This window comes from Rhinolophus hipposideros (assembly GCF_964194185.1).
Source record: "Rhinolophus hipposideros genome assembly, chromosome: 3".
Classification (NCBI taxonomy): domain Eukaryota; kingdom Metazoa; phylum Chordata; class Mammalia; order Chiroptera; family Rhinolophidae; genus Rhinolophus; species Rhinolophus hipposideros.
The window spans coordinates 45,256,882-45,284,358 of record NC_138049.1 but is presented as its reverse complement, the minus strand read 5'-3'; the positions used below and the strand labels follow the sequence as shown (position 1 = coordinate 45,284,358).

Here is a 27,477-nt window from a genome sequence, read left to right as displayed (position 1 = left end):
AAGGTATGTGAATTTGATATGGGATCATTAATATTACATTTCTCTTACCTTTTCAAATTTCAGTTTCACTGGTTTTGGATTAGTAGCAGTTACAGCTTCAGCAATTTCCTGACCAATTTTAAAAGACTGTTCCTTAGTAGCTCCTTTCAGTAGCACAAACATACTAGAGGATTAAAAGTAGAGTAGGGTAATGAAGAAGTCATGATAAGAAAAAAAATTCATCAAGAGTTACTTTCCTGGCTAACACTCTAATACCAAAGAAACCTTCCTCTCCCCCCCCCGCCCCGCCCCTTACTCTTCCTTATTAAGTTGCTTCCTATCTAAGCTTCCTTGTTTTTGATAAGGGAAAGTGTGATCACTTTCCTTGTGTCCTCATGCTACATCTTGTTACAGCTCTTTAAGACATCTAATATTTCTAGTTTAGTTACAGATCAGCTCAGTTATCATAGCTGTCAAGCAGGTCCGCAAGCATTCCTAGACATTTATGGATTTGTGGGAAACACAACTGGTCAATCGTAAAATAAGACAAAAGGTGAGTATAAAGAAAGAAAAATTTACTTGTGATATGGGAGGAAATTTCCTTACAGAACCACCCAACTTAAAAAAGACACACATACGTTTTGTAATATATGTTTAGTGAAGAACAGTTAGAAAATACAAGAAGGCACAAAGATAAACAGCCATCTATATAATCTTACCATTCAGAAAAAAGACAAACCAAACCTTTTGTATGTATCTGTAAACCTTTTCTCATTTGGGATCACAGATTGTACTATTTGGTAATTTTCTCCTTTCATTTAGTGGTATAGTGTGGACACTTTCCATATCACTTAGTTGTTTTACATTATTTTTACAGTTGTACTGTATTTCAGTGTATAGATATAATTTAACCAAACTATCATTGAAAATTTAGGTTAACATTTTTTTGCGTACATTTCACACATAAGAATTTGGCACACCTCTCATTGTGACTTCAGAATAAATTCCTTGAAGTGAAATTTCTTGATAAATGGTATACACTAAAGTATTTTAATGTACAATAAAAATATTTTTTGAAAGATACTGTAAAACTGAATTTCAAGAAGGTATTTCTGATGTACAATCTCACCAGCAACATATGCAGGTCAAGAGGAAAAAGACTTTCTAATATGGACAAAATATTCCAATACAAAAAATACTCAAAAATAACTCATAAAACAAAAGTACTGAGCATGTTTTCCTAATATAATCCAGTTAACTTTATAATAGCACTTTACATTTTACGTACCACAATCTGAGACCAACAGAAATAATGACAAATATATTTAACGAAGAGAGATTATAAAGTTGATCTTCACTTATTATTTTAGTAGAAAGACATTAAATAGTGGCAATGGACAACATCTTAAAACATGACTAAGATTTTTTGTTTCTAGTCTTAGAGCTACGTAAACCAATCTCATATTTCTTAAGTGTTTTTATATTGGACTTAAAGTCTCATTTGCTTTCTTTGGAAAAGCTCTTTCTCTACCAATAATGGTAACAGTACTTGTCTTAGACTGATATGAAAAGCTTAAGAAAAGGAGTATTTATTCATTATTATGTAGGTTTTTACAATAAAAATGGTCTTAATCTGAATTAATTTTAACATTCACTAAGGCAAAACAAACAGGCCTTAGACAGTCATTTATACATCTAAGGTAGTCTGTATTTTGAACCTCTTGAAGCTTTTTATACCATGTTGCCCTAAAAATAAGACCGGGTCTTGTATTAATTTTTGCTCCAAAAGACACATTAGGGCTTATGTTCAGGGGATGTCATCCTGAAAAATCATGCTAGGGCTTATCTTCTGGTTAGGTCTTATTTTCTGGGAAACACGGTAATTTTAGGCCCATCTGATACATATTACACCAACATAGCCTTACTTTTAAAAAATAGGTTATAAAATTTCCTTTTGAAAGATTATTTTTAACAACAGATTTGGGGACCTAGTAAAAAGTGAACTACTCACAGCTTTGGCACCTGTCTTTCAAAAACAGTTTGATTATTTTAAGATGTATATTTAAATTTAACAGCTGCAACTATACAAGGAATTCTTCACATTAAAAACTGTTTCTTTAAACAGACTAGACTCCTGTGTATACAGTTTTTTACAGATCACGATATACGTGGCTCCTGAAGGGTTGCCATGGGAATCCTCACAGTCTGTGGCTCAGGACGTGTACATTTTCTCCTAACATCACATCTGGTAGTCAGGACCTGTGCTAACTCTGATCATGAGATCCTAAGAACTGGAAAGGACAGAGGCAGAACTCTGTTTTTAGGTCAGATCACCCTGAAGCCATTCCAAACATTGAAATGAGTATCTGAAGAGATGCAAAAAGACAACTGTAAAATAGAAAGTTTATTACCTGTCAGTATCACCATATACAACCCTTGCACCCCATTTCTTGGTATCATTCACCAGTTTAATAGCTCGTTCCAAGGTTTCTCTGGCTTTGTGAACAATGCTATCACCAACCTGTTGGTACAAACACATTGGAAATAATGTTTTAACATAGCTGAGTAAAGTCAATAGACTTTAACATATAATATTTAATTTTAATTACTGAATATTTCTAAAAATGGAACAAAGAAAAGAACATAAAAAAACAAAAGTAGTCATCACTGTCATCATTCTATAAGTCCTCAAGAAGAAAATGAGACAGATGAGGAATTTAAAAGGAACCCATCAATATAGAGACTTGCCTGTAAGCGAGTCTGTAAGTACAATGGCATGCACTTTCTACAAGGACTTTCCTACACGCCTTTGTATCCAATTAGGCAGGAAATTACTCTGTGTATATGCATATGTATGTGTATCTTTCAAAATTTTGTTGGAATGTTGATAATTTCTTTCAGTATCATTAGAGGTGATACTGACCTGAAATCTCAGTGATTGATTATACATAATTTTTACTAAATTATACCAAAAAACAAAGAAAAGTATAGAATTATATGATGGAAAATATATTACAAGTGTCCAATTTAAGTCAAGTAGGCAGATCTATGTCTAACAAGGGTTCTTTCATTGGTGAGTGGGGAGTTTTAACAAGGATCGTGGCAAAGATGACAAAACAAAAAGATGGTAGGGCTTGACAAATATGAGCAACAAGCTAATTATGTTTCATAGTTAAGTAAATTAAGGAACATTGCTGCTTCATTTATTAAACTTGTTAAAGCTAAGACTTGGGGTAAATTGCCCTTTGGCACAAATGGAGCATTCTATTTAAATTTTAAAATAAGAATTATGTACTTTTTCTTTCATGTTAAGGAGCAAACAGTAGTTATAATGATCCTTTTCTTTTTACTGTAAATTTGAATTACCTGAACTAAATGTAGGATTAAGTACTATTTAAAAGGCTGATTAAAATTGCTTTACAAAGAAAATATTAGGTGTATGAACAAAGGAATAAATTAAAAAATCTTGTAGCAGAAACTTAATTTGGCTTTTAAATAAGATCATGAATTCTGTTGAAAACTTTAGCGCATCAGAAAAATTTGAGAATGTGAACTATCACCTAATACATTAAAAAAATCATGTTATCTAATTGAAATCCAACTTTTAATAAATGTTTAATCTGTCATCTGTTCCCACTTTCAAACAAGATAAACTTTAAAATATGTGATGGCCAACAAGCTGCACGAGCGAGCCCTCCAGTGTCAAGGCCGAATGTGCCTTTGAGACACATGCCCCCTCTGACTCACGGGGACACCTGGGAGTCAGAACCCTGCAGCTACCCCTGAGGACCATGCCGTGGGAAGGGTTCAGAGGCGTGAGGGTGAGGGGGAAGAGGGAAAGAGTGGCAAGTAAGTTAAAATGGATTCTGATACCTGTGCCATGGTTTCTAATTTGAAAACCATCACTCCATTAAAGGAATAAGACATTGGATATAAAAAGAGGAAAATAATTGGTTTCACAATTTAAGCAATGGCTGGGATCCTGAAAAGTCATTAATAAGAAAATATTAAAAATTATCTGAAAAGAAACAGCGTTGGCAAGGACGTGGAGGCAAGGGAAGCCTTGTGTCTAGTCTGGATCTTTCATGCCTTCATGTAAACCTTAGAATCCGTTGGTTAGTATCCACAAAACAACTTGCTGGGATTCTGACTGGGTTTGAATTGAATCTACAGATCAAGTGACATCTTGACAATACTGAGTCTTTTTACCCATCTAAATGGAATATCTTTTCACTTATTTAGTAGTTCTTTGATTTCCTTTATCAGAGTTTTGTAGTTTTCCTCATATAAATCTTGTACATATTCTGTTTGATTTATACCAAAGTATTTCATTTTGAGGGGTGTTAACATAAATGGTACTGTGTTTTTAATATCAAATTCTACTTGTTCATTGCTGGTATATAGGAAAGTGATTGACCTTTGTGTACAGCAGTCCCCCTCATCCGCGAGCATATGCTCCAAGAACCCCAGTGGATGCCTGAAATCATGGATAGTACTGAATCCTATGTATGCTATGTTTTCTCCATACATATATACCTATGATAAAGTTTTATTTATAAATTAGGCACAGTAAGAGATTAAGAACAATAATAATAGAACAATTATAATATACCATAATGAAAGTTATATGAATGTGGTCTCTCAAAATCTTATTGTACTGTACTCACCTTTAGGACGGTACAACGCCTATGTGATGAGATGAAGTGAGGTGAAAGACAGAAACACCGTGACGTAGTGTTAATAACCCTTCTGATGATAGTGGTTACTTGAACACAAGCACCGTGATACCATGACCCTTCATCTGATAACTGAGATGGCTACTGAGTGACTAACCCGGAGGGCAGCATATACAGTGTGGACACACGGGATAAAGGGATGATGCACGTCCCAGCTGTGGGTGCGGTGAGCAGAACAGCGCGTCCTGCTACTCAGAATGTTCGCAATTGAAAACTTATCAGTTGTTTATTTCTGGAATTTTCAATTTAGCATTTTTAGACTGTGGTTGACGGTGGGTATCTGAAACCACAGAAAGTGAAAACTGGATAATGGGGGAGTACTGTATTAACCTTGTATCCTGAAACCCTGCTAATAATGGCTTATTAGTTTCAGGAGGTTTTCTGTCAATCCTTTTGGATTTTCCACACAGAGGTTATTTCATCTATAAACAAAGACAGTTTTATCTCTTCCCTCCCAATCTGTATGCCTTTTATTTCCTTGACTTCTCTTACTGCGTTAGCTAGGACCTCCAGAATGCTGCTGACAAGCAGTGGTGAAAGGGGACATCTTTGCCTTGTTCCTGATCTTAGTGGGAAAGCTTCAAGTTTTTCATGAAGTGTGACGTTAGCTGTAGGTTTTTTGTGAATGTTCTTTACCAAGCTAAGGAAACTCCCCTCCATTCCTAGTTTACTTAAAGAGTTTTTATCATGAATAGGTATTGGATATTATCATATGCTTTTTTCTGCATCTATTGATATGATCATTGAATTTTTCTTACTTAGCCTGTATGTGAAGTAGTGGATCTCATTAACTGATTTTTGAATGTTGAACTAGCCTTGCATACCTGGGATAAATCCCACTTGGTTATAGTGTATAACTGTTTTAACATTGTTGGATTCGATTTGCTAATATTTGTTGAGGATTTTTGCATCTATGTGAGAGATATTGGTTTAGATTTTGTTTTATTTTTCTTGGTATTAGTGTAACTAATGCTGGCCTCATTGAATGAGTTAGGAGTATTCCCTCTGCTTGTATCGCTGATAGAGATTGTAGAGAATTGATACAATTTCTTTAAAAAATGTTTAGTAGAATTCACCAGTGAACCCATCTGGGTCAGGTACTTTCTGTTTGGAAAGTTATTAATTATTCATTCAATTTCTTTAATAGATACAGATCTATTCAGATTGTCTATTTCTTCTTGTGTGAGTTCAGGGTGATTGTCTTTCAAGTAATGGGTCCGTTGCATCTAGGTTATCAACTTTGTGTTCATAGTCCTCTTTTGTTATCCTTTTAATGTCCATTAAAATGTCCAGGGAACTGAAATGATGTTCCCTCTTTTATTTCTGATATTAGCAATATGTGTTCTCTTTTTTCCTTGGTGAAGCTGGCTATGGGTTTATCAATTTTATTGCTCTCATCCAAGAACTAGCTTTTGAGTTAATTTCCTCAATTGATTTCTTGTTTTCAATTTCATTGGTTTCACTGCTGTCACTTTTATTATTTCTTTTCTTCTGCATACTTTGGATTTAATTTGTTCTTCTTTTTTTAGTAGTTTCCTAAGTTTGAAGCTTACATGACTACTTTTAGATCTTTTTTTCTAATATATGCATTCAATACTATAAATTTCCTTCTAAGCATTGCTTTCACTGTTTCCCACAAATTGTGATAAGTTGCATTTTCATTTAGTTCAGAAGTTAGATTGATTGATTGATAGATTTTTAAAGGAGAGTGCAGCTCACAGTGGCCCATGTGGGGATCGAACCGGCAACCTTGGTGTTATCAGCACCACGCTCCAACCAACTGAACTAACCTGCCACCCCTAGTTCAGAAGATTTTTAAATTTATTTTCAGATTTCTTCTTCAACCCATGTGTTATTTATAAGAGTGTTGCTTAATCTCCAAGCATTTTGGGTTTTTCCAGCTCTGTTATTGATTTCTAGTTTAATTCCATTGTTATCTGACAGTAGACACCAGTAGAATTTATATTCTTTTAAATTTGTTAAGGTATGCTTGATGGCCCAGAATGTTGTCCATCTTGGTGCATATTCCATGCGAATTTGAGAAGAATGTGTATTTTGCAAATGTTGAGTTTAGTAGCCTATAAACGTTCTTACGTCCAGTTGACTTGATTGTGTTGTTGAGTTCAACTATACTCTTAACTGATTTTCTTTATTGGTTATTTGTTGCCCTTGTTTTTTGTTCCATTTTTGTTTTCTATTCTTTTTCTGCCTTGTGTTTGGTTTTTCCTGTTTTATGATTCCATTTTCTCTCCTTTCTTACATATCAATTCTATTTCTTTTTTTTTTACTTTTTATAATGGTTGTCTTAGAATATATATCCAAAAATTGTGCCAAAAAATGTATATACATGCTTTGTATTCATCTTTTGTTATCGTTACATGTTGAGCATTACAATTTTAATACAGTTTTTTCCTTTCTTAAAATTTGTATACATTTTTTTGGCACCCTCTGTATTTACTTCCCATATACCACTTTCAAATACCACTATACCGCTTTACAGGTAATGCGAGTACTTTATAATGAAATTATCCTAGTTCCTCCCTCTCATCCCTTGTATCATTTCTGTCATTCATTTTACTTATATATAAGCATACATAATATCAAATGCATTGTTGCTATTATTTTGAATAAACTGTTATCTATTAAATTAAGAATAAGAAAAATAAGTGTTTATTTTACCTTCACTTATTCCTTCTCTGATGCTCTTCCATTCTATACGTAGATTTTAATTTCCTTCTCTCTAAAGAGCTTCTTAGTATTTCTTGCGAGGCAGGTCAACAAATTCCCTCAACTTTTGTCTGAGAAATTCTTTCTCCTTCACTTTTTTTTTTAAAAAAACTTTTATTTATTTTAAGTGTGTTTTTCCAGGACCCATCAAGTCAAGCAGTTGTTCCAATCTAGTTGTGGAGGGCACAGTTCATATTGGCCCACGTGGGGACTAAACTGGCAACCTTGTTCTTAAGAGCACCACACTCTAACCAACGGAGTTAACTGGCTGCCCTCTCCTTCACTTTCAAACGATAATTTTGCAGTGTACGGAATTTTAGGTTGGAGAATTTTTCCTCTCAACACTAAATATTTAACTCAATTTTCTTCTTGCTTAAGTGGTTTCCAAGGAAAAGTTGAATGTAATTCTTATTTTTATTGCTCTATAAGTGTTTTGATCTTCTGGCTTCTTTAAGGATTTTAAATTAATTTTATAAACATAATTTTAGTGTCTTACATTAATTTGAGGACATTCTGTCAATAGTTTCAAATTTATTTCTTCTGTTCCTTTCTTCTCATTCTGGAATTCCTATTACATGTATGTTACACTTTCTTTAGTTGTCCCACAGCTTTAGGATATTGTTTTTTGTCTTTTTTTTCCTCTTTATTTTTTAGTTTTGGCAGTTTCTATTGTGATTTCCTTGAGGTCAGATATTCTTTTCTCAGCCATGTCCAGCATAAATATGCCCATCAAAGGAAGTCTTTATTTCTGTTAGTGTTTTTAATCTCTAGTATTTGGTTTTGGTTCTTAAGAGTTTCCATCTTTCTGCTTACATTGTCCATCTGTTCTTGCATGCTGTCTACTTTATCCATTAGAGCTCTTGTCCTAATCACAGTTGTTTTAAATTCATAGTCTGATAATTTCAACATCCCTGCCATATCTGAGTCTGGTTCTGACACTTGCTCTGTCTCTTCAAACTGTGCCTTTTGGCTTTTAGTAGGTCTTGTAATTTTGTTTATACCTGTGCACGATGCATTCGGTAAAAGGAACTGCTTGCTGTAAATGGCTGGTGGGAAATGTGGTGGTGAGGTGTGGAGAGCAGAAGTGTTCTATAGTTCCCATGAGTAGGTCTCAGTCTTTCAGTGAGCCGTACTTCTGGACTGTGGACTTCATGTGCTTCTCAGTTTTCTTCCCCTTTTGGTGGGACAGGATGGCTAGAGTGGAGTGGAGTTTTTCCCTTCCTCTACATGGAAGACTAGAGCAGTTGGAGTTGGGTATTTCCTTTCCCTAGGTTAATTAGGCTGATACAATTTCAGCAGGTCAGATTCTGGTTAAACAGTTTCTCCTGAGGGCAGATCTTGTTAAGAACAAGAGAATGCTCTGGCATGTTTCAAAATGGTTCCTTTCCCCTCCCCGTGCCAGAAGCACAAGGGAATCTTTCTCCAATTCCAGTTCTCACTGTGAGAACCTGGTTGAGCTCTTAGAGGCAAAATCCACAAAAATGTGGGGGCCTCGATGACTGGGTCCTCTGGAGCTTCTCTCTCAGACTTGTCCATGGTGAGCCTCCAGCAATTCATCAAGTATAGTTTGGGTTTCTCTACCTCGGCATTGGCTCCTGCGGTAGTTTGTGCTCTAGTAAGCTGTAATTTCTTTATCTTTCATTTGTTGGTCTCTTCAATTTCAGTGGCAGCATTTTGCCCTGTGACCTCATTTCTCTGATGGCTCTAAGAAGAGCTGTTGACTTTTCAGTTTGTTGTAGCTTTTTACTTGTGAGGACAGAGTGGTGACTTCAAGCTTCTTACATGCTGGACCTGAAACTGGAGTCCCCTGCACAGGTTTTTGGAGTTCACTTTGCCTACTGTGAGCTGTGTGGGGACTTTATTCTTCCACTGCTTTTTCGTTGTTGAACTACTACAGCTATGGTATACCACAATGTTCTGGCCTTAATTTGACATGAAAAGATCATCAACAAAACAAACTTACTTTGTTCTTTCCTCAATCACTAATAAGTTATTATATTTTTGTTTCACTATATTGTATTCATGTCAAATTAACACACATTTAATTTAGTAAATAACAAGAAATTAGTCTTATTCTATGAAAAGTGTCTTCCAATTGCAACTATCACTACAAAAGAAATGTTTGTGTTATATCTACTGGTACACTAGTAAATATGAAATGATTGTTGTTCATTCTGACATTTGTAGAAGCAACCCAACTATCATCAGATCTCTATCAACACATTACAAAGAATTATTTAGTACCAAGGTTATGGTAAACATCGCTATAAATGTGGCACTGAAATTTCATGCTAATAGTTGGTTACAATATGGTCATCCAGATTTATAAAGTTACCACTGAAGTGAAGACACCAAGAGTCTTCACTGAGAAAGCCCACAAATCCCTAAGAGTATGCACGTACATGAGACCTGGTTTGAGAAAAACTGATCATGTGCCATGGACGTGAGACCCTTTCACAACAAATAAACTGCATTAATAAAAAGGTACTCATTTAATGCTGGCTTTAGTCTCTTTTGAAAGAATGACAGAACTGTATCACTTACCTCAATGCATGGCATTCTCCCAGAAAAATTAGCAGCTGTATAGCCAAATGTGACATTTGCTATAAGTTTAAGTCCTAACTGACGTGCATCGAGCATTCGTGAAAGTGCTCTGTCCTGCTTGTAAGCCTTCATTGACTGCTTCACCATGAGTCTAGTCTTCAAAATTTCTTCGAGCATCCGTGGTAGCACACCCTTTCTGACTGAAGGCTATCATAAAAGGAAAAAAAATGTTTAAAATCTCTCAAACATTACAGATTTAGATAATTAAGAAGGAAACACAAAATATAACAATGGCCAACTGTCATGAATTGAAACATACTAAAAATAGAGTGGCCATCAATACAAAATCATCACATTTTCTTTCTTTTGAAGAGGACTTTTCTCCTAAAAGATTCCTGTAATGTTTATAAATCTAATGAAGCAATATTTTGTGAGTTCAAAGACCTCCAGAGAGGAGGATGTCAACTAGTGCATAAGAGACCATATAATATGTTCAGAGGGACATTTTGTTCGAAACTTTGATCCAAACCCCCACTTTTTCAGAAAGGCACATGGGATTTGTATCATTCATAACAAACCTCAGTTTTTAAAGACCTCAACCTAATGACCCCAGTAATCTGCATGGAACTCCATTTATCTACCTTGGAAGAATGATGAGCTGGGTTGACTCTGCTGACATTCAAACCTGCAGTTCCAGGAACTCTAGGTATTTCAAATCTGATGCTTAGACCACTAAGCCATCCCCTCCGGCCTATATTTATTAGCAATCTGGAAGAGGGGATGAATAGTGAGGTGATAAAATTTGTTGATGCCAAAAAAAAATCATTTGTATTAATCAAGACTAGGGAGAATTTATGAGAACTCCAGTAGGAATGAAAACCACAAAACAGTATTAACTTTGAAGATGATTCACAGACACGTGCAAGGTAATAGTGCATGTCAGACTGAACAATTAAAAACTCAGGTACAGGATAGTCACACTCCTGAATATTGAAAAAAATCTTATTTTTATTAAACTTAACTATTGGGTCAAAATGTAGATGCAAGTTTTAAAAATGCTGTTGAAGGGAATATAATAAGCTGCTAGATATGTTACAATGAAAACGTATTCTAACCTCTAATTCATTCTGCGTACCTTCTGAAGAAGCCATAATGTTTATGTTAGGATATATGTTATAATGGGAAGACATACTATTTCCCCAAAAGGACTATAACATGAACTCTCTGGTAAAAATTTTCCTTATATCTACATGGCTACTATTAGCCAAACATAGCATCCTCTTATTGGTGAAGAATGCTGCAACTTTTTCTAAGTATACCAGAATGAATCTGAGGGCTAGTGAGGTCCCTGCTGTCATCAACCACCCTGCTGTCCCATGATTCTAGTACAGACTCATTGCTAAACTAGAAAAGAAAGGAATGAAGTTGGCATATGAGAGGTAATGTAATCTTCTCCTAGATCTCTCCTATTTGTCTATTCATTTATGTGGCTGTCCTCAGTCTCTTTTGAGGGGAGCTAAGGTAGAGTAAAAAAGAGATTCTATTATGAGTTTGGATATCTTCTTTAAAATGCAATCAGTAAGAGTATCATTATTTCTGATAGTCTTAATTCAATTTAAAATAATGTAAAATGTTTAGAGTTTACACATTAAAGCAATTTACATCTTTATAAGTTAACACATTATCATCAAATAGCTATTTAAGCCTGCCAGATTCCAATATAGGGCAGAAGATATATGTGTACATTATTTCTTTCAGTACTTCATTAAAAACTAAAATCTAACAATTAAAAGATTTTAAACCTAAATTCATGTAAAACAAGATGACTGATTTTTTTGATTTTTTTCTTAGAAGATTCCTATATCCTGGACTTTTTGAGATAATATATTCAAGCAAACTTAATTTTTTTCCTCCTATATTATAGGCCAACGACATTTAAACCATTAGTTCTCCATAAGCCACAGTTGATACCTTTCATTTACAAGAGAGTATTACCTTGACAAAAGCTATTCCATTTGGGGACACTGTGATATCATGCCTAATTTGGTAAAGTAAATCTGGAGGTACTCTTAGAGAGGTACAGCCAAATTTGAACTCATCATACCTGTTAAGAAAGAAAACATTAAATACTTCCTCAAATCACAGAAAAGAGACTCTAAGCAATTTCAGAATCTAATTCCATTAGAAATTAATTTTCAAACATCTACACATGAATTCATGTACTTAGTAATATGTTTATTTGTCTCATTACCAAAAAGCAGTTCTTTAAATATCCATAATTTGTTAAAATGAATATTTCTTAAATGGTACTACCCTAAAATTTATGGGTAAAAAAATCTGTGTCGAAATGCCAAATTTTAGCTCAATATACAATTACTTTAAACTAAGTTCCTTAAAGAAAGCCTTAAATAAAAAGATTGTAAGTAACTTTCTAAATTTCTGTTCTTAATAAAAAGAATTACCAATACAATTTCTACAAATGCTTTCTATGAAGGAGTGAGTATAGTCTAGATAAAACTGCAATGCTGGTTTTAAATACATAAAAATCATTATTGAGGAAGACTGTATTTCTTATGAGAAAAATACCTACTCCTTTGAGTATTTAAAATGTTTTTCTCATTAAGCTTATAAAATTCATTGACCTGAATAACTAAAACCTAACATTTAACAATATAACTTTTTAGAAAAATCATAAACTCTAAGAAAAGTCAAGAGGAGGTGACAGCTGGAGTTAAGATCATAATCCTCATACTGTTCCACCGAAAGGTGATTTATATCAACAAATTAAATATAACTCTCATTTAAAAAGAGACCATAGATATAGAGGGAGAGTGAAACAGAGAGTTGCAAGGTGGATCTATTGACAATCTTCTTCATGTGTCAGCCATCCATGATGCTGAATTAGTCATGGTGATCCAGTCAGTTAGTAAGGTTAACTAAAAATAACCAATTAGCTGTGCTACAGCCCATTCATTTTGCTCATTAAGACAGTCTCAAGTTTGGAGACACTCAAAGTCTAATTTTAGTTAAGAAGTACAAAGCCCAACAACATAATTGTAAATATGAAAAAAGCTTACTTTCCCAAGTTCTCCACATGGCCAAGGCAGGTGGAAAAACAGTAGTTGTATGCAATCACAATAGAAGGATATAATGACTGAAAATCCAAAACAAGAACGGAGTTGCTATAGAAGCGAGATTCAGGCTCCATAATTAGGGGAACACACTGCGGGGCTCTCATCTGGGACCTCTGCTGTACAGTAGGTGTCACAGGGATATAGTTCATTGGTTTTGCGATACGCAACATCATTGATTCCACACGGTACTGTGGGCAGAGAGGGAAAGGTAGGAAGAGAAGAAGAAACAGTTTAAATAGAAATATACTGGTCTTGTGAATATGTGATAATCATCCGGGGGATGTTTTGCTCTTCAGAATAAAGCTGCATGACATCTGTACAATACAGTAACATAGTATTGGTTATTTAGTCAGCTTTTAGGTGCCTGAAGGGGACATTTGTAAATCCTTTTCCTATTCCTGTAACTTGTATGAAAACTGCAAAAATGTCAAAATGCTTACACCATAAGTCAATATTGAAAAGACAGACACAATTAGATTTCTTTTTATATTTAAGTACAGCTATATCACAACACACAGATATAGGAAAGACAGCTGTACAGTTTGTCAATTTAAAAAGCTGGCCAATAATCTTGGAGAAATTGATTTGAAAAAAATTAGAGAACGAAAGTTAGGAGACTCGAGATGGATAAATATTATCTTAATTTTTCAAGAAGGAAACACAAGGACTCCAGAATTGAAAGGAATTTTGCAAGCTTAATAATTGCAAAATTGAATCAAGCAATTACTAATTGTTTACAATACTGCTAATAAGCAGATGGTTTGGAATATTAGAAAAAAAGCACTTGCAATAATCAACATGGGTTCACTGAAATGTTCTCAAGTGGTTTTCAGGTATCCAACTTTTTTTTTTTTTTAATTATAAGCCAGTTCAAATAGTTTTTAAAACATATGGGGGTATAAATAAATAAAGTAGCTTACAAGCAATAAAATTAAATAAACAAACAGGTAATGCCAAAGTAGTTACAGCTCTATTTTTGCTATAATTACTAAATTCATAGATTGGGGGAATGTTATAGACATAAAGTGATTGAAATAATTAAAATAATTTTCAGCAAGGCATTTGATGAAATCTCTCATTATATCCTTGGGAAATTAGTTAGAAAAATAGTAATTAAATGGCTTCTAAGGTCTCATTTTTCTTTAACATTAAAAAGAAATGATAAGAGTCCACTTACATTGATTTCCAAATCCTTTTTTATTTATTTTTTTATTTTAAAGTTATCTGTTGGGAGTTGAATCAAGCCAAAATCAGGAATGTAAAACCAAAGAGACATAGACTTTCTTTGTTGCTTCCCCAGTTCTAAGGGGCTTTTACAGCTATCCTTAATCACACTGACAATATTCAGGAATATAACATTATCATCAAGGGCACAGTCATTTATTTTCTTAATAACATGAAAAACTTAGCAGTGGCCAGAAAGTTGGTATGAAGAAAAAAATTAAGAAGTTAAGCTGTTAAGTGAAATTAAAGCTTTTCCAGAAAATAAAATGACAAGATTTGATCAACCAGCTATATGTATTAGATGGTACTAGATAGAAAGCTGAAAAAAAAAATCAAATCACCTCAAACATAAGTATATCACTCACATAGAACTTTCAAGTGTGCAAAAAACCGGATTTCCTACCTGTGAACCTCTTGTCAGTACATGTAAAAACTGAATGCCAAAAAGTCTAGCCATTTCACTGGTTTTCCCAATCAGGTCCAGCTGTTCTAACATTTGGAGATTTCCACGGACACGACTGATGTAATGATCAACCATTTTCCATCTGTTAAAAGAGAATCCATGTTATGAACATTAGGGAAAAATCTGGACACTTGAAATTAGTACTGTTTTCATTTTGCCAAAACATACACATTTTAAAAGTGAGGTTATTTAAGGAAGGAGTAATGATGTAAGTATGTTAAAGTATATTAAGCAGTTAAACATTAGAAAATTTCACATATTTCAAAGGCATAAAACTTAGTGGAAATATTCAAAGTTTAAAACAGTGCTTGTAATAAGGTGGTAACACTAAGAATAATTATTTTAAACTATTTTCTTGATTTACTCTCTGTTATAAAATATTAACATTCTCTCTTAAGACACCACTGCTGATGATGCAGTAATTATAATTTATCATACCTATAGGTTTTTTTTTTTTTTTAACAATACGGAGGCTTTGGGCTATCATTGTAAATACCAGTCTAAAATAAAGCATGTATAATCTTATGGGAAGAAACAAGAGTAATTTGAAGATTTAGGAAAATCAGGAAAATAATTTTAATGAGACCATCCGTGGGGTAAATGTATGTCAAATTAGTATTTCCTGTGAAAATGTAAACATTCTGTTCTTTGATTTAAACTTAAAAAAATATTAACCTCTTTACCTTACCTTTTTTGTTAAGAAAACAAGCAAACAACCCTCACCAGAGCCATGAAAGTTTTCATTTAATATTGTTATGTTATTAAAATGTAAAAATGATCCAAAGGTATACTATAAAGAATAAAATTTATTCATTTAAAGAATAGTAAGGTTCAAATATATTGCAAACTTTAATTATATGGCTTTTAGAACAATATAGTCATATAACTGTTAAATCTAAAAGGTTAAAAAACCTGTTCCTATGATACATGACTAATGCATTTAGAAAAACTAAAAAATAAATATGAAAAGAAAAAATCACCTCATAAAGACAGATAATAATCAGTGTTAGTGAGGATGTGGAGAAATTATAACCCTCTTACACTGCTGGTGGGAATGTAAAATAGTGCAGGTGCACTGAGAAACAGTATGGCAATTACTCAAATTGTTAAAAACAGAGTTACCATATAATCCACCAATTCCACTTATAGGTATACACCCAAGGGGAATGAAAACATGTCTGCACAAAAACTTGTACATGATGTTCCTAACAGCATTATTCATAATTAGCCAAAAAGTGGAAATAACCCAAAATAATCCACCGACTGATGAATGGATAAACAAAATATAGTATATACCTATACAGTGGAATATTATTTGGCAATAAAAGGAAATTAAGTACTGACACATGAATAAATCTAGACAGCATATGCTAAGAAAAGCCAGTCACAAAAGGCAACATATATTTCATTTATATGAAATGTCCAGAATAGGCAAATCTATGGAGAAAGATTAGTTGGTGCCTAAGGTAGGAGACAGGGAGGTAGAAAAAGGAGGTTTGGAGGGTGATCGTTAAGAGATGCAGGGTTTCTTTTCGGGGTAATGAAAATACTCTAAAATTTATTGTGGTAATGGTCACACAACTCTGAATATATTACAAACCATTAATTGTACACTTTATTTTTTATTTTTTTTAAATTTAGTTTTAGGTGTAACTGTACACTTTAAATGGGTGAATTGTATGGCATGTGAATTATATCTGAATAAAACTGTTAAAAAGAATTAGGCAAACATAAAAAACCATCCTAAACTTTATACTCAATTTTTAAACCAAATAGACAAATATTATTATATAACTTGCATTTTTAACTTAATATAGTGTGACTATCCCCCCATATTTGTACATTTTTTTTTGGTATCAAGTATACTACTATATGATTATAATATAATTTATGTAATGGATCCGTTACTGAGTATCTTTTATTACAGACCTATCTGGGAGGTATTGCGGGTTTGATTCCAAACTACCGCAATATAGTGAGTATCGCTATAAAGTGAGCTGTAATCTTTTTGCTAGTAGAGGGTCTTGCCATCAATTAAAAAAAAAACCACGTGTGAAGTATAATAAAGTGAAGTGCAATAAAACGAGGTATGCTGTACTATAAACAATGCTGTGATGAACATCTTTACAGCTAAGTCTATGTACAGACGCTTAAATATTTCCTTAAGATAAATTCCTAGATTTGATCAAAGGGTTTGCTATGACTTAGTTTTAATACATAATGACACTCTGCTTTTCCAGAAGGTTTCAATAATTTACATTTATACTGATGATAAAATGCTGGTTTGCTTACATCACTGTCAACTCTGGGGATTATAATTTTTATAAGTATTACTAGTTTCAAAGGCAAAAAAATTATATCACATTTTTATATTTTTTGTTATATAGAGTATTAATGTAATCCTTCAATAATACAGATTTGACAAATGTAAGTCTGAGACAATACATTATGTGCATACTCAATCAGTCCCTTTATGGATTTAACAGCTCATCGTTTTTGTGGATCTGTCTTGGGAGTTTGCTGATCCTTTTTTCTGCTTGAGCTAGTCTACTGGTGAACCCTTCTAGTGAATGGTTCAGTTCAGTTATTGTGTTTTTCAGTTCCATTTTAGTTTTTGTTTTTTAAACATTGTCTCCGTTGAAATCCTCACTCTGTGCATTGTTCTCTTGACCTTGGTGAACAGCTTTATGACAATTATTTTGAATTTTCTATCAGGTAAATCATATAACTGTTTCAGTATGGCAAACTTCTGGAGGTTTATCTTGTTCCTTTGTCTGGAATATTTCTGCCTGATGCTTCAGTTTCCTTGACTCTCTGTGTCGGTGCGCTGCAGACAAAGCCGACACTTCTCCCAGTCTTCATGGACTGGCTTTGTACAGGAGAAGATTTCCATCACTCAGCCCAGTCAGAGATTCTCGGGGCCTTTACCAGCTCATTCCCTGGGAAGGAGTATATTCATTCCTATTGAATATACACACCCTGGAATGAATAGGAATATTCATTCATTCCCATTCATTCCAGGGAGAAGCAGACAACTGTGGTTTTTGTCCACTCACTCTGCGCTGAGCAGGAAGGGGGAGTTATGGTCTGCTAGTCCAAACCACTGTCCCTCCAGCCCCCAGACAGCTAGACTGTGTAGGAGCTGTTGGAGCTCTAAGACTGGAAAGACAGATGCCAGTTCTTTGGGTAGCCTGGGAAGAGTCGGGGCACTGGATGCATGGACCAACTCTTCCTCTCCCCAGGGGTAAGCTGTTCCTATGAGAGCTTGGATTTTTCATCCCTTTGATCTGTGCTAAGCAGCAGGGGAGGATTCATAGCATCTACTAGCTCACATCTCCATTTGGTTCCGCCAGCTAGAGACTCTGTGGGACCTGGCAGAGCTCCCTCTCGGAAAAGATGGAGCACTAGACACCAAACCAACCCTTTCCTCTCCCAGGGGAAGCTAGGAGCTAGGATCCTTTTCCTGATCATATGACTCTGGGTCAGGGGCATGACTCTGGCAAGAGGGTGTCCTGAATCTCCCTACCAGCTTTGGTGAGTCTTGTTCTATGTTCGTCCAGGGGACAGGAGCCTTTCAATTACTTTTTGGACTTTTCACAAAGGGAATTCATGTGTAAACTGTTGCTGAATCAGTGTTTTAGGGGCGGGGATGGGAAGGGAAGGAGGATCCTGGGCTTCCTACTCCACCATCTTGTTGACATCACTCCATATCTTTCCTAATACATTTTAGTATTTAATGTATTTAAAAAGTGGACTGTTTAAATTACAAATGTAGTATTTTTCAAATAAGATCACATTCATTCTTATTTTTTTGGTCCTATCTGGCTAGCCATGTAGTATTAAAAAAAGAATGGGTAATTGTGGCCTTTAAAAAATAAATATAGCATGACAAAGCTGAATTTTGTTAGGTAATTTGTTGTTGTAATAAGGAAATACAAGTTTTGATTTGGGGTGGAGGAAGGGAAATATAATTATAAGGCATAACCCACTGTGGACAGGCCTGGAGAGGTGCTGAAATGGTTGAACTTAGAGCATCTTGAATGCTCTGGTATTTTGGTGGATAGGGCATCTGGGAGGAAGTTGACAAAAACAGACACACAAAAATTCCAAGTACAAACTCACTTATTCTGAACTCCTTCTAAGGATTGACTCTACAACCAGGAAATGAAGCAGAGAATTTCTAATACAATCTTTCTGAGCCACGGGACATAGTGTTTAATAACTATTTCTTGGATAGCAGATGAAAGGACGCTATTGTGAGTTCTCCATATTTTAGTAATATTAGGGATTAGGAAAGGTTTTACAGGCTGATTTAGGGATCTAGGCACGAGACATAACATTTTATGGAAAAATGTGTTCTAAGTCACAAGCAGTAATACTTTAGAAACGTAACTCATTCATGTAAATCAAGAGATCCAAATCTGAGTTTACAAAAACAAAATTAATAATAATCAGGGCACTTTAGTGCTTTACAAACAGATTTAATACAAGAAATCTTTGGCTAGCAAGTTCCTCTCATTCCTGAGTTAATTTACAAATATATGTATTTCCTTAAAACATTGTAGAAAGCAAAAGCAAATTGAAAAGTATGACTTACTTTCTTGGTAAAAATTCACTTAAATTTAAAAATAAAATTGTCTGATCTTCCACAGTATCTCCAAAGCAAGTGTGCACGGTTTCTCCATGCGATACAATCCATTTAGCATAAACAGTGTAATGTACGGTCCGAGTCCCTTATGTAGTACGCTAGGTCTAGTTCTCTATTGCACTTGGCAAAAACAATTACTTATCATCTTAGATAACACCTAATTAGAAGTAGCAAAAATATGACTTAGAGCATTCTAGGGTTTATAAACAAACCACTGAATGTCATTTTTAATGTTAAGTTTAAGACCAAGTTTCGTTTTATTTAGGGGTATATAACTTCTCCTAAGCAGCCCAGAAAAAAAAATTACAGAGTTCTGCTTCGGATGTAGAAAGTTCCATTGTCAGACTTTACCCCACTTTGACAATGATAAAAAGCTGGATACAAAATTATACCTTTTTTTAAGGTCACCAGGAAGTTGAGTTTACAAGAAAATCAGGTGACCTAAATTTCATTGGGTGACAAACCTATCTAAGGACAGATGGGACACAAACTATTTCACCTTTGGCAGAGCATAGGAGGGAGAGGCAGTTGCCATAAAATAAAAGCAGGGAAGAATGAAACAGTTAAAATGTTAATGAATTATTAAAGGTCATATATGGGCTACCATGACAATTTAGCATCACTGGGAGCCCAGACAGCAGGGGAGTCTTTTTTGCATAGGCCCCCACCAAGTGCTTGTGAGAAAGACAGGGCAGGCAGGGCAGGGCACACAACTTCCTCCGACCCTTCTCTCATATGAGCAAAGCTGCTGTGGGACTGGCAGGAAATTCCAATCCTCAGGGTTTATGCAAGGATCCACTATCTCTGGGTGAAACAAAAGATGTCTGCTGCTGGGAGGTGGGCAGTAGGAAAAGCTGCATAGGAGGGAAGGGCAGGAAACGAAACGTCCCCTGTTCCAACCATGGGCCTTGTACTAAGTAATAAGCAAAGGCTGTCTACCACTGGGGAAGGGGCAGAAAACTTTCCCAGAAACATTGCTGCTAAGGAAGGAACAGAAGCAAAAGCCATCTTCCGCTGGCAGAGAGTTAGGAAACCTGCTTGAGGCCAGGACTGGCAGTGGTACAAAGCAGAGGCCAATCACCACTGTGAGAAGAGCAGGCGTGCTGAGAAAGCCTCATCCGTGAGCCCTAGGAGGACAGGAACTTCCGAAGACTGACTCCGAACTAGAACCAAGTAACTCACTGCCTCCACTATAAGCCTCACACAGAGTAGCAACAACAGCAGTGAACCGTTCATTAACCCTGACTCTGGAAAAAAAACGCATTGCACACACTGGAAAAATGAGAACGACTGTTGATTTCTCATCAGAAACAATGGAGGTTGGGAGTAAAGGGAATGAAATTTTTATAGTGGTAAAAGACAAAAAATATCTCAATCCTAGAATTAGACAAGTGAAAATATTCAGAAATAAGGGTGAGAAAAAGATAGATTCAGATAAATAAAGGATGAGAGAATTGCTGCCAGCAGACTTGCACTACAATTACCAAAGAAAACAATTTAGCAGTTTCTTAAAATGTTAAACAAGTAATCACGTGACCTGGCAATTCCATACCTAGGAAAATGAAAATGTGTGTTCACACAGACTTGCAAACAGTTTTATTCATAATAGCCTCAAACTAGAAACAACTCAATTGTCCATCAACAGGTGACTTGATAAATAAATTGTGGTATATTCATATAATTGAGTATTATTTAATAATAAAAATAAACAAACTGCTGGATTATGCAACATGGTCGAATCTCAAAAAACGTTATACTAAATTTCTTGAAGTAAGCCAGACACAAAGGGGTACACAAAGGGGTAGACTGTAAATAATTCTATTTGTACAAAATTCTAGAACTGGCAAAAGTAACCTATAGCAACATAAATTCAATTAATACTTACCTGGAAAGTTAAGGAATAGGTAGGTTGACTGCAAAGTTGTATAAAGGGAATTTTCTGGATGTTAGAAATGTTTATCTTGATTGGGGTAATGGTTACAGGGTGTATACATTTTTCAAAGTCATCATGCAATACACTTTATTGTATATAAATTATATTCCAATAATACTGATTTTAAAAAAAATATCCTCTTCAGAGTTACAAAACATTACCTGTATAGGTCTGTCTTGTTATCAAACCAATCCGATAAGACTCGAAAGGTAAAGAGGGGAAAACGCTGATGAAGAACGTGAAAACTCACATTTTCAAAGGTATAGTTAGTTAGAGCCACCTAAAAAAAAACAACAAAACAAGACTCCATTATAATGATGTTTGAATTTATAAGCAAATTTGGTTCTAAAATTTTAAATATTACTTCTAACTTTTCATAGTAGATATGAAAGCTCCTTGCAATAATGATTTGTGTTACAACTGAGTCATAATTAATTTAAAACTATGTATATACAGCCTACTGGACAGAAATGTTCATAATTAATATTTAATCGGGAAAAAAATCAGACCTGATGAGATTCAATGTGGTCATGTACTACTTAAGAGATCCCAGTTCTTATCACTTCTTTTTACGAGTATACTCTATGTCAATACAAATACTGACACACAGAAGCACTGTTAATTTTTTGTTCTTTCCATACTTACGTTTTGGTCCTAATGACACGCTGATTAACAGGCTCCCACAGATTCGAGGCTGAATTACCTAGTTTAAGGCAGGCATTCATCCTGTTCCCAAGAATTACATCAGTACTAAGACCCAATACATGAACATTATGGAGTTACTTAATTTCATTCCAAAAGCAAAAGATTAAAAGGATATGGCAGAAATGTTTCCCCATCTTCAAAACGTGTAGGTAAAAGCTGTGTTAATGGGAAAAGAATACTAAAAAAGGGTTCAAATTTATAAAACATACATCTAGCTAGATAGTCTTTCAGGAATACCCACAAGACACAAGCAATTTAGACAATAGCAGGCATTTCAATGAAAAATGGAAATTAAGGAACCGGCAGTCCCGATTCGTAGGTCACGTTGGGATTCTGGGAAATAGTTCAAACAGCACTTCACATATATTATCCTAGAATTTTAAAATATTCCATTTCCCACATCCACAATCCAGCAAGTACAAAATAGAGATTGAATATTAAGCTCATGTTAGTGTAGTGACCCAAACTAGTCTTACTTTATCTACAATTTCTATCAATCTCCAGAATGAGAGAATGTAGTCCCACTTCAGAGTGTGCATACTTACACACACACACTTTGGAATGAGCCTATTCTAGAGTCACTAGTATAAAGTAGATACTAACCCATTATCTTGGAAGTAAATTACTATTTATTTTCCAAAAATCAGTATCTGCTTACTCTATATCCTAATACACAACAATTATTTGCGGACAAGGCTATCTCCTTTTCTCGCATGTTTTCTAGCGTGTCTGAGTGTTCTCTGACACTAAGTACACCTTTGTACCTACTCCCACTCCCTCTTCACTCCCCAGGAGACTCAGCAGTGATCTCTCTTTCCTCTAAACGCATATACTATTTATATCTTATTTAGCTCTTGTACGGTGCCTGCAGGGTTAGTGATAGATGCCCCATCAAAGCCACATAATATATACGGGAATACATCACACACACACACACACACACAATGAACATGATCTTTGACCATAAAGAACTTATCATATATTTTATACATATTTTTATTCTATATATACTGAAAATATGTAACGCGCTCTCTGAGGACAGACAGCATACCTACAATAAGCCTAAGTCTTGACCCCTTACTAGCTATGCGGCTTTATAGGCAAGTCACTTAACCTCTGTGAACTTCAGTTTCCTCGTGTAGAATAATACCTCACTACTCTGTTGTCTTACTTATGCTGCAAGTTTGTCAGTGTCAAAATTTAAAAATGACAAGTCTATAAAACTGCCTTATAAATGATAAGACATATGAATGCAAGGGAGTATATTATTTTACTTTTTTACATAATCTTCATTGCTCAGCGCTTTGTCTTACATTGCAATGCACCTGACGCATGCTTATTGACAGACGGCCATTGTAATGGGGAACATGAGAACCAGATTCTAACGCTGCCAAACTGGAGATAATGGGAGGCTTATGTGCTTGTGTGGAAGCCTCTGACTCTCCTAGTGACTGCTGGGAGTGTTCTCTGCTGGTTTTTCACTGTCTTAGCTGTCTGCTCCTTCTTAGGATCTGATTACTCTGTCTACTCTTCATAAGATTTTCATTCACAAAAATGTGTCTTTGGCTCAATCTTGCTCACTCACTCCCTTTGCCACTTTCATGTGACTACCAAGGCTGTATCTCTAATCCAGACCCCTACCCCGTATTTGGGACTCCCTATTTAAATGTTTGTGGGGTATTTTCACACGAATATCTGACCAATAACTCATGTTCTATAATCTTAAAACATCATCTTCCCACCTAAACATGATCTTAAACCATCTATGCCAGAACCATGATAATCATTCTTGATATCTCTTCCTCTTCATTTTTTTGTACATCCAGTTCTTGCGGATTTACCCTCTAAGTTGTTTTTTGAATCTCTATACGACTGCCAACTTTCATGTGAGTACCCAATAATCTTCTCTCTGGTTTCCTTACTTCTAACCTTGTCCTCTTGTATACTGTTAGATAGCTCTCAGATGTATATTCACGTCACTGCCTCCATCCCACCTGAGACCCCCTTCCACAATCATACTCCAAGATCTATTATTCCAATAATTGTACCCCCTCCATAACCTCATGCATCCCATTTTCTGACCACCATCTCCTATCCTTCCAGTTTACTCCCTCTAGTGCCTGGACCTCTCTTCCCTTATCTAGGACAAATTCCAGTCAGTCATTATAATCACAACCTTGCACATACCATTCAGTTCATTGCCCCTCTCCTGCTTAATTTGTAATTAATTGATTAGTCAAATTTTAGCAAAGCCATTAACTCTTTGCTTATGAAGTACAGTCAAATATAACCCTCTGTGACTCTGCCTTTATATCTATGAATTTGAACATAGCTGGCAGGTATCACTTTAATTTCCTGATGCAAATCTGAAATGGGTTCTCAATGCTGCCTAGCTCTCATGCTGTATTTCCTTAATTATCCACTCTCAAATGTTCCTAGATGACTATTTCATACTTTTCTTTCCTCAAACCTCAGAAGCCTATTACACTGAGAAAACTGAAGCAATCAGAAGACAACTTCCATAGATTCGCATTGCCGTATCTACCCACCTTCCAACATCTGCACCCACATAATCTGCCTCCCGTCCTGTTAAAACAGAGGAGCCAGCTGCAGTCTTACTTGATCTAAACCCAGGCCCAAATTTGTGCACTTGAGATGGTACTTAATAAACATTTGTTGAAATGAATCAGATCTGTTTCCAACCTGCTTGGCAAATTCTTAAAAGGCCTGGACTAAGTGGATATCTAGAAGGCCTCTAAATATAATTTTCCGGGAAAGAGAAATTTATTCTTTCATTCAAGCAGTCACTAAATGTGTCATGAGCACTATTTAACAGGCAGCGTGTTACCGAGGATTCAAAGTCCAGAGAGATCAGCAGTAGTTCTGTGTTAAAGTTAAGCAGGAGAGTAAAAACTAGCATATTAAAAAATAAATTTTTAAAAACCCAAACTAGGCATAGAAGAAAAGACATCCATTCAACTCTAAATTGTGTGTGTGTGTGTGTGTGTGTGTGTGTGTATACACGTGCATGTGCGCACAACTGTTGAGTAGATATCCTAGAGAGAACAAGGGGATTTCACTTTCATTTTATATACTTTTCTGAATTTATTTTTTATAGTGAATATAAACTATTTTTTTCAAAAGCATATTGTAAAAACAAACTATGAAGATTAAAAAAAGCAGTAACTGCTGTCACGAGGGAGACACAGATAAAAGAAATAAAGATAAAAAAGAGCCTCTGGAACTGTTTAAATCCAGAAAAAAAAGCTTGAGGGCCTTTAATATGAAGAAAATTCTCAGGGCCAGCTTCTGTACAGTCGTAACCCTTAAGTTCCAGAACAACTGAGATACAAGATGGTCCTTCCCACAGGTTCATTCACAATTTCATGGAAATTTCCAAATTGCTAGGAGTACTTGGAGTTAGAAAAATAAGTAACAATCTAATCTGGCCCATGTAGGGAGTGGGGGGTAAATTATCCAACTCACAATTTTCTCACAGTTGTTCCCCACATTTACAAATAAAGAACAAAGATGCTATATATTCAGTCTAGAATTAGAGAAAGCCTTTGACCCTGAAATTTCATTAAGGACTAACGAAACTCTAAACTTTGAAAAATGTTTACTCTCTAATTTGTGATTTTAAACTCATAATGGGTAACTGCTACAGCTGCCTTTTGGATCCTTCTTGGATAATAAGACTCCTGAAACTAAGATTCAAAAATTGAATTTTATATCATGTACTATATTTATGTGTTCATCCCAGGCAGTATCAGAGATTGCAGTTTGAAGTATAATATGGAATATACAAACCAAACACACCATAGTCTGTGTACCCTTTATGTCCTATGCTGTGTCACTAGACATTATTTTGAAGTCATTGGGGGTTCTTTTTGTTCTGATAATATTTTAAGAAGACAACAACAGAATACAATTATTTTCGAGCAGCTACATATATCATACATTTTCAAATTAGATGAAATGTGAGCATAACTTTAGGCTCACAGTGCAGAGGGGAAATTGGAAAAAAAATGGGGATACCTGAATTTAATATAAAGAACATATTTTCATATCTAAAGAATTACTGTGTAATAATAATGCCCAAAAGAATTACAGAGGGTGTGCTTACAAAGTCAAATGTTTTATATAAATCTAGAAGAGCCAGAATCATCATAGTGAATGAGTGTATAATAGAAAGTGCGTAATGAGAAAGCAGTTTCAAAGACGAAAAGCAATGGAAGAACAGAGCTTTCTTTTAAATACAAACATTTTTATCTGATATTATCCAAAGTCTGATATCTGACAATAAACCAATTTATAGTAGGTGTCATTTTTACATTTCAATAAGAGAAATCAGTCAACTTCAAGGACATAATATGATCTAGAATCCTATATAATCTTACATTTTTCGTGAAAGAATTATTTCTCTGAGTGACTGCAAATTAATGAGATAGTGTGTGGAAATTCATACTACAAAAAACCCTTACCTGAGCTCCCAAAGCCTCAACTGGATGCTAATATTAACTATTTCCAAGTATTGTCTTTCCAATATACCGTATTTGTTTGACCCAATTTTTAAATATCCTTAGTTTGAAAATTTCCTTCCTTCCTAGACTACATTTTTCTTACTGTAATAAATAAAAAAAGGCCAACTGAATTCATCTGGCCTTAAGTGCTAAAATGATTTCAGTGCAAAAAATAATAAAATTATACAACATTCAACACATATAATATTTAGATACCTACAGACTTTTCTAGCTACTGCTACCTTAAGGACAAATAGAAAAAAATTAAAATTCATCAATAACATTAAAGTTAAATACTTCTGCAACTTTGTATTTTATTTTATTTACTTAATTTTTTTTCTTAAGGAGGGCACAGCTCACAGTGGCCCATGCGGGGATCAAACTGGCAACCTTGGTGGTACCAGCACCATGCTCTAACCAACTGAGCTGACCAGCCACCCACTGCAACTTTATATTTTAGAAAGTGGTATTTCTTTTTGTAACTCTACTTAAGTATAATAAAAATAATTCACAAAGAAGTGTAAGTTACACAGTAAGCTATACAGATATTCTCTAATGATTAAAATTGTTATTCAGCTAATCTCTAATTTCCAAACAAAATTTTAGCTTAAAGCACCTTACCTCATTTCTCATGATTCTCCAAAGATTTAGAGTAATTCGGCCAACAATGTTTATCTCACTCATTGTATCTGATCCATAGTCATCTCTTTCAGCTGCAAATCTGTTCTCAATTTTGTCATCTATAGAAATGAATACAGATTTCATCAAGACTCACAGAAACCAAATTTCCAAGCAAATTATGTCAAAGAAAATGAGAATAAAAATTAAAGATGAAGACTAAAGATGAAATGTAATTGACAG

At 34.9% G+C, this 27,477-nt stretch overlaps 1 protein-coding gene across 3 annotated transcripts in view; it reads right to left on the bottom strand.

The window, feature by feature from the left end:
- The window catches only part of REV3L (REV3 like, DNA directed polymerase zeta catalytic subunit), a 151,755-nt gene that overhangs the window by 13,971 nt on the left and 110,307 nt on the right, over positions 1 to 27,477 (bottom strand). For all 3 annotated transcript variants that reach the window (XM_081034126.1, XM_081034124.1, XM_081034125.1), the window contains 8 exons: positions 27,238 to 27,356; positions 21,550 to 21,668; positions 14,748 to 14,889; positions 13,064 to 13,308; positions 11,982 to 12,090; positions 9,987 to 10,193; positions 2,391 to 2,500; positions 49 to 163 (listed from right to left, as the gene is read on the bottom strand). In XM_081034126.1, the coding sequence (XP_080890252.1) occupies positions 49 to 163; positions 2,391 to 2,500; positions 9,987 to 10,193; positions 11,982 to 12,090; positions 13,064 to 13,308; positions 14,748 to 14,889; positions 21,550 to 21,668; positions 27,238 to 27,356 (1,166 nt within the window). The remainder of the gene's footprint in view (positions 1 to 48; positions 164 to 2,390; positions 2,501 to 9,986; positions 10,194 to 11,981; positions 12,091 to 13,063; positions 13,309 to 14,747; positions 14,890 to 21,549; positions 21,669 to 27,237; positions 27,357 to 27,477) is intronic.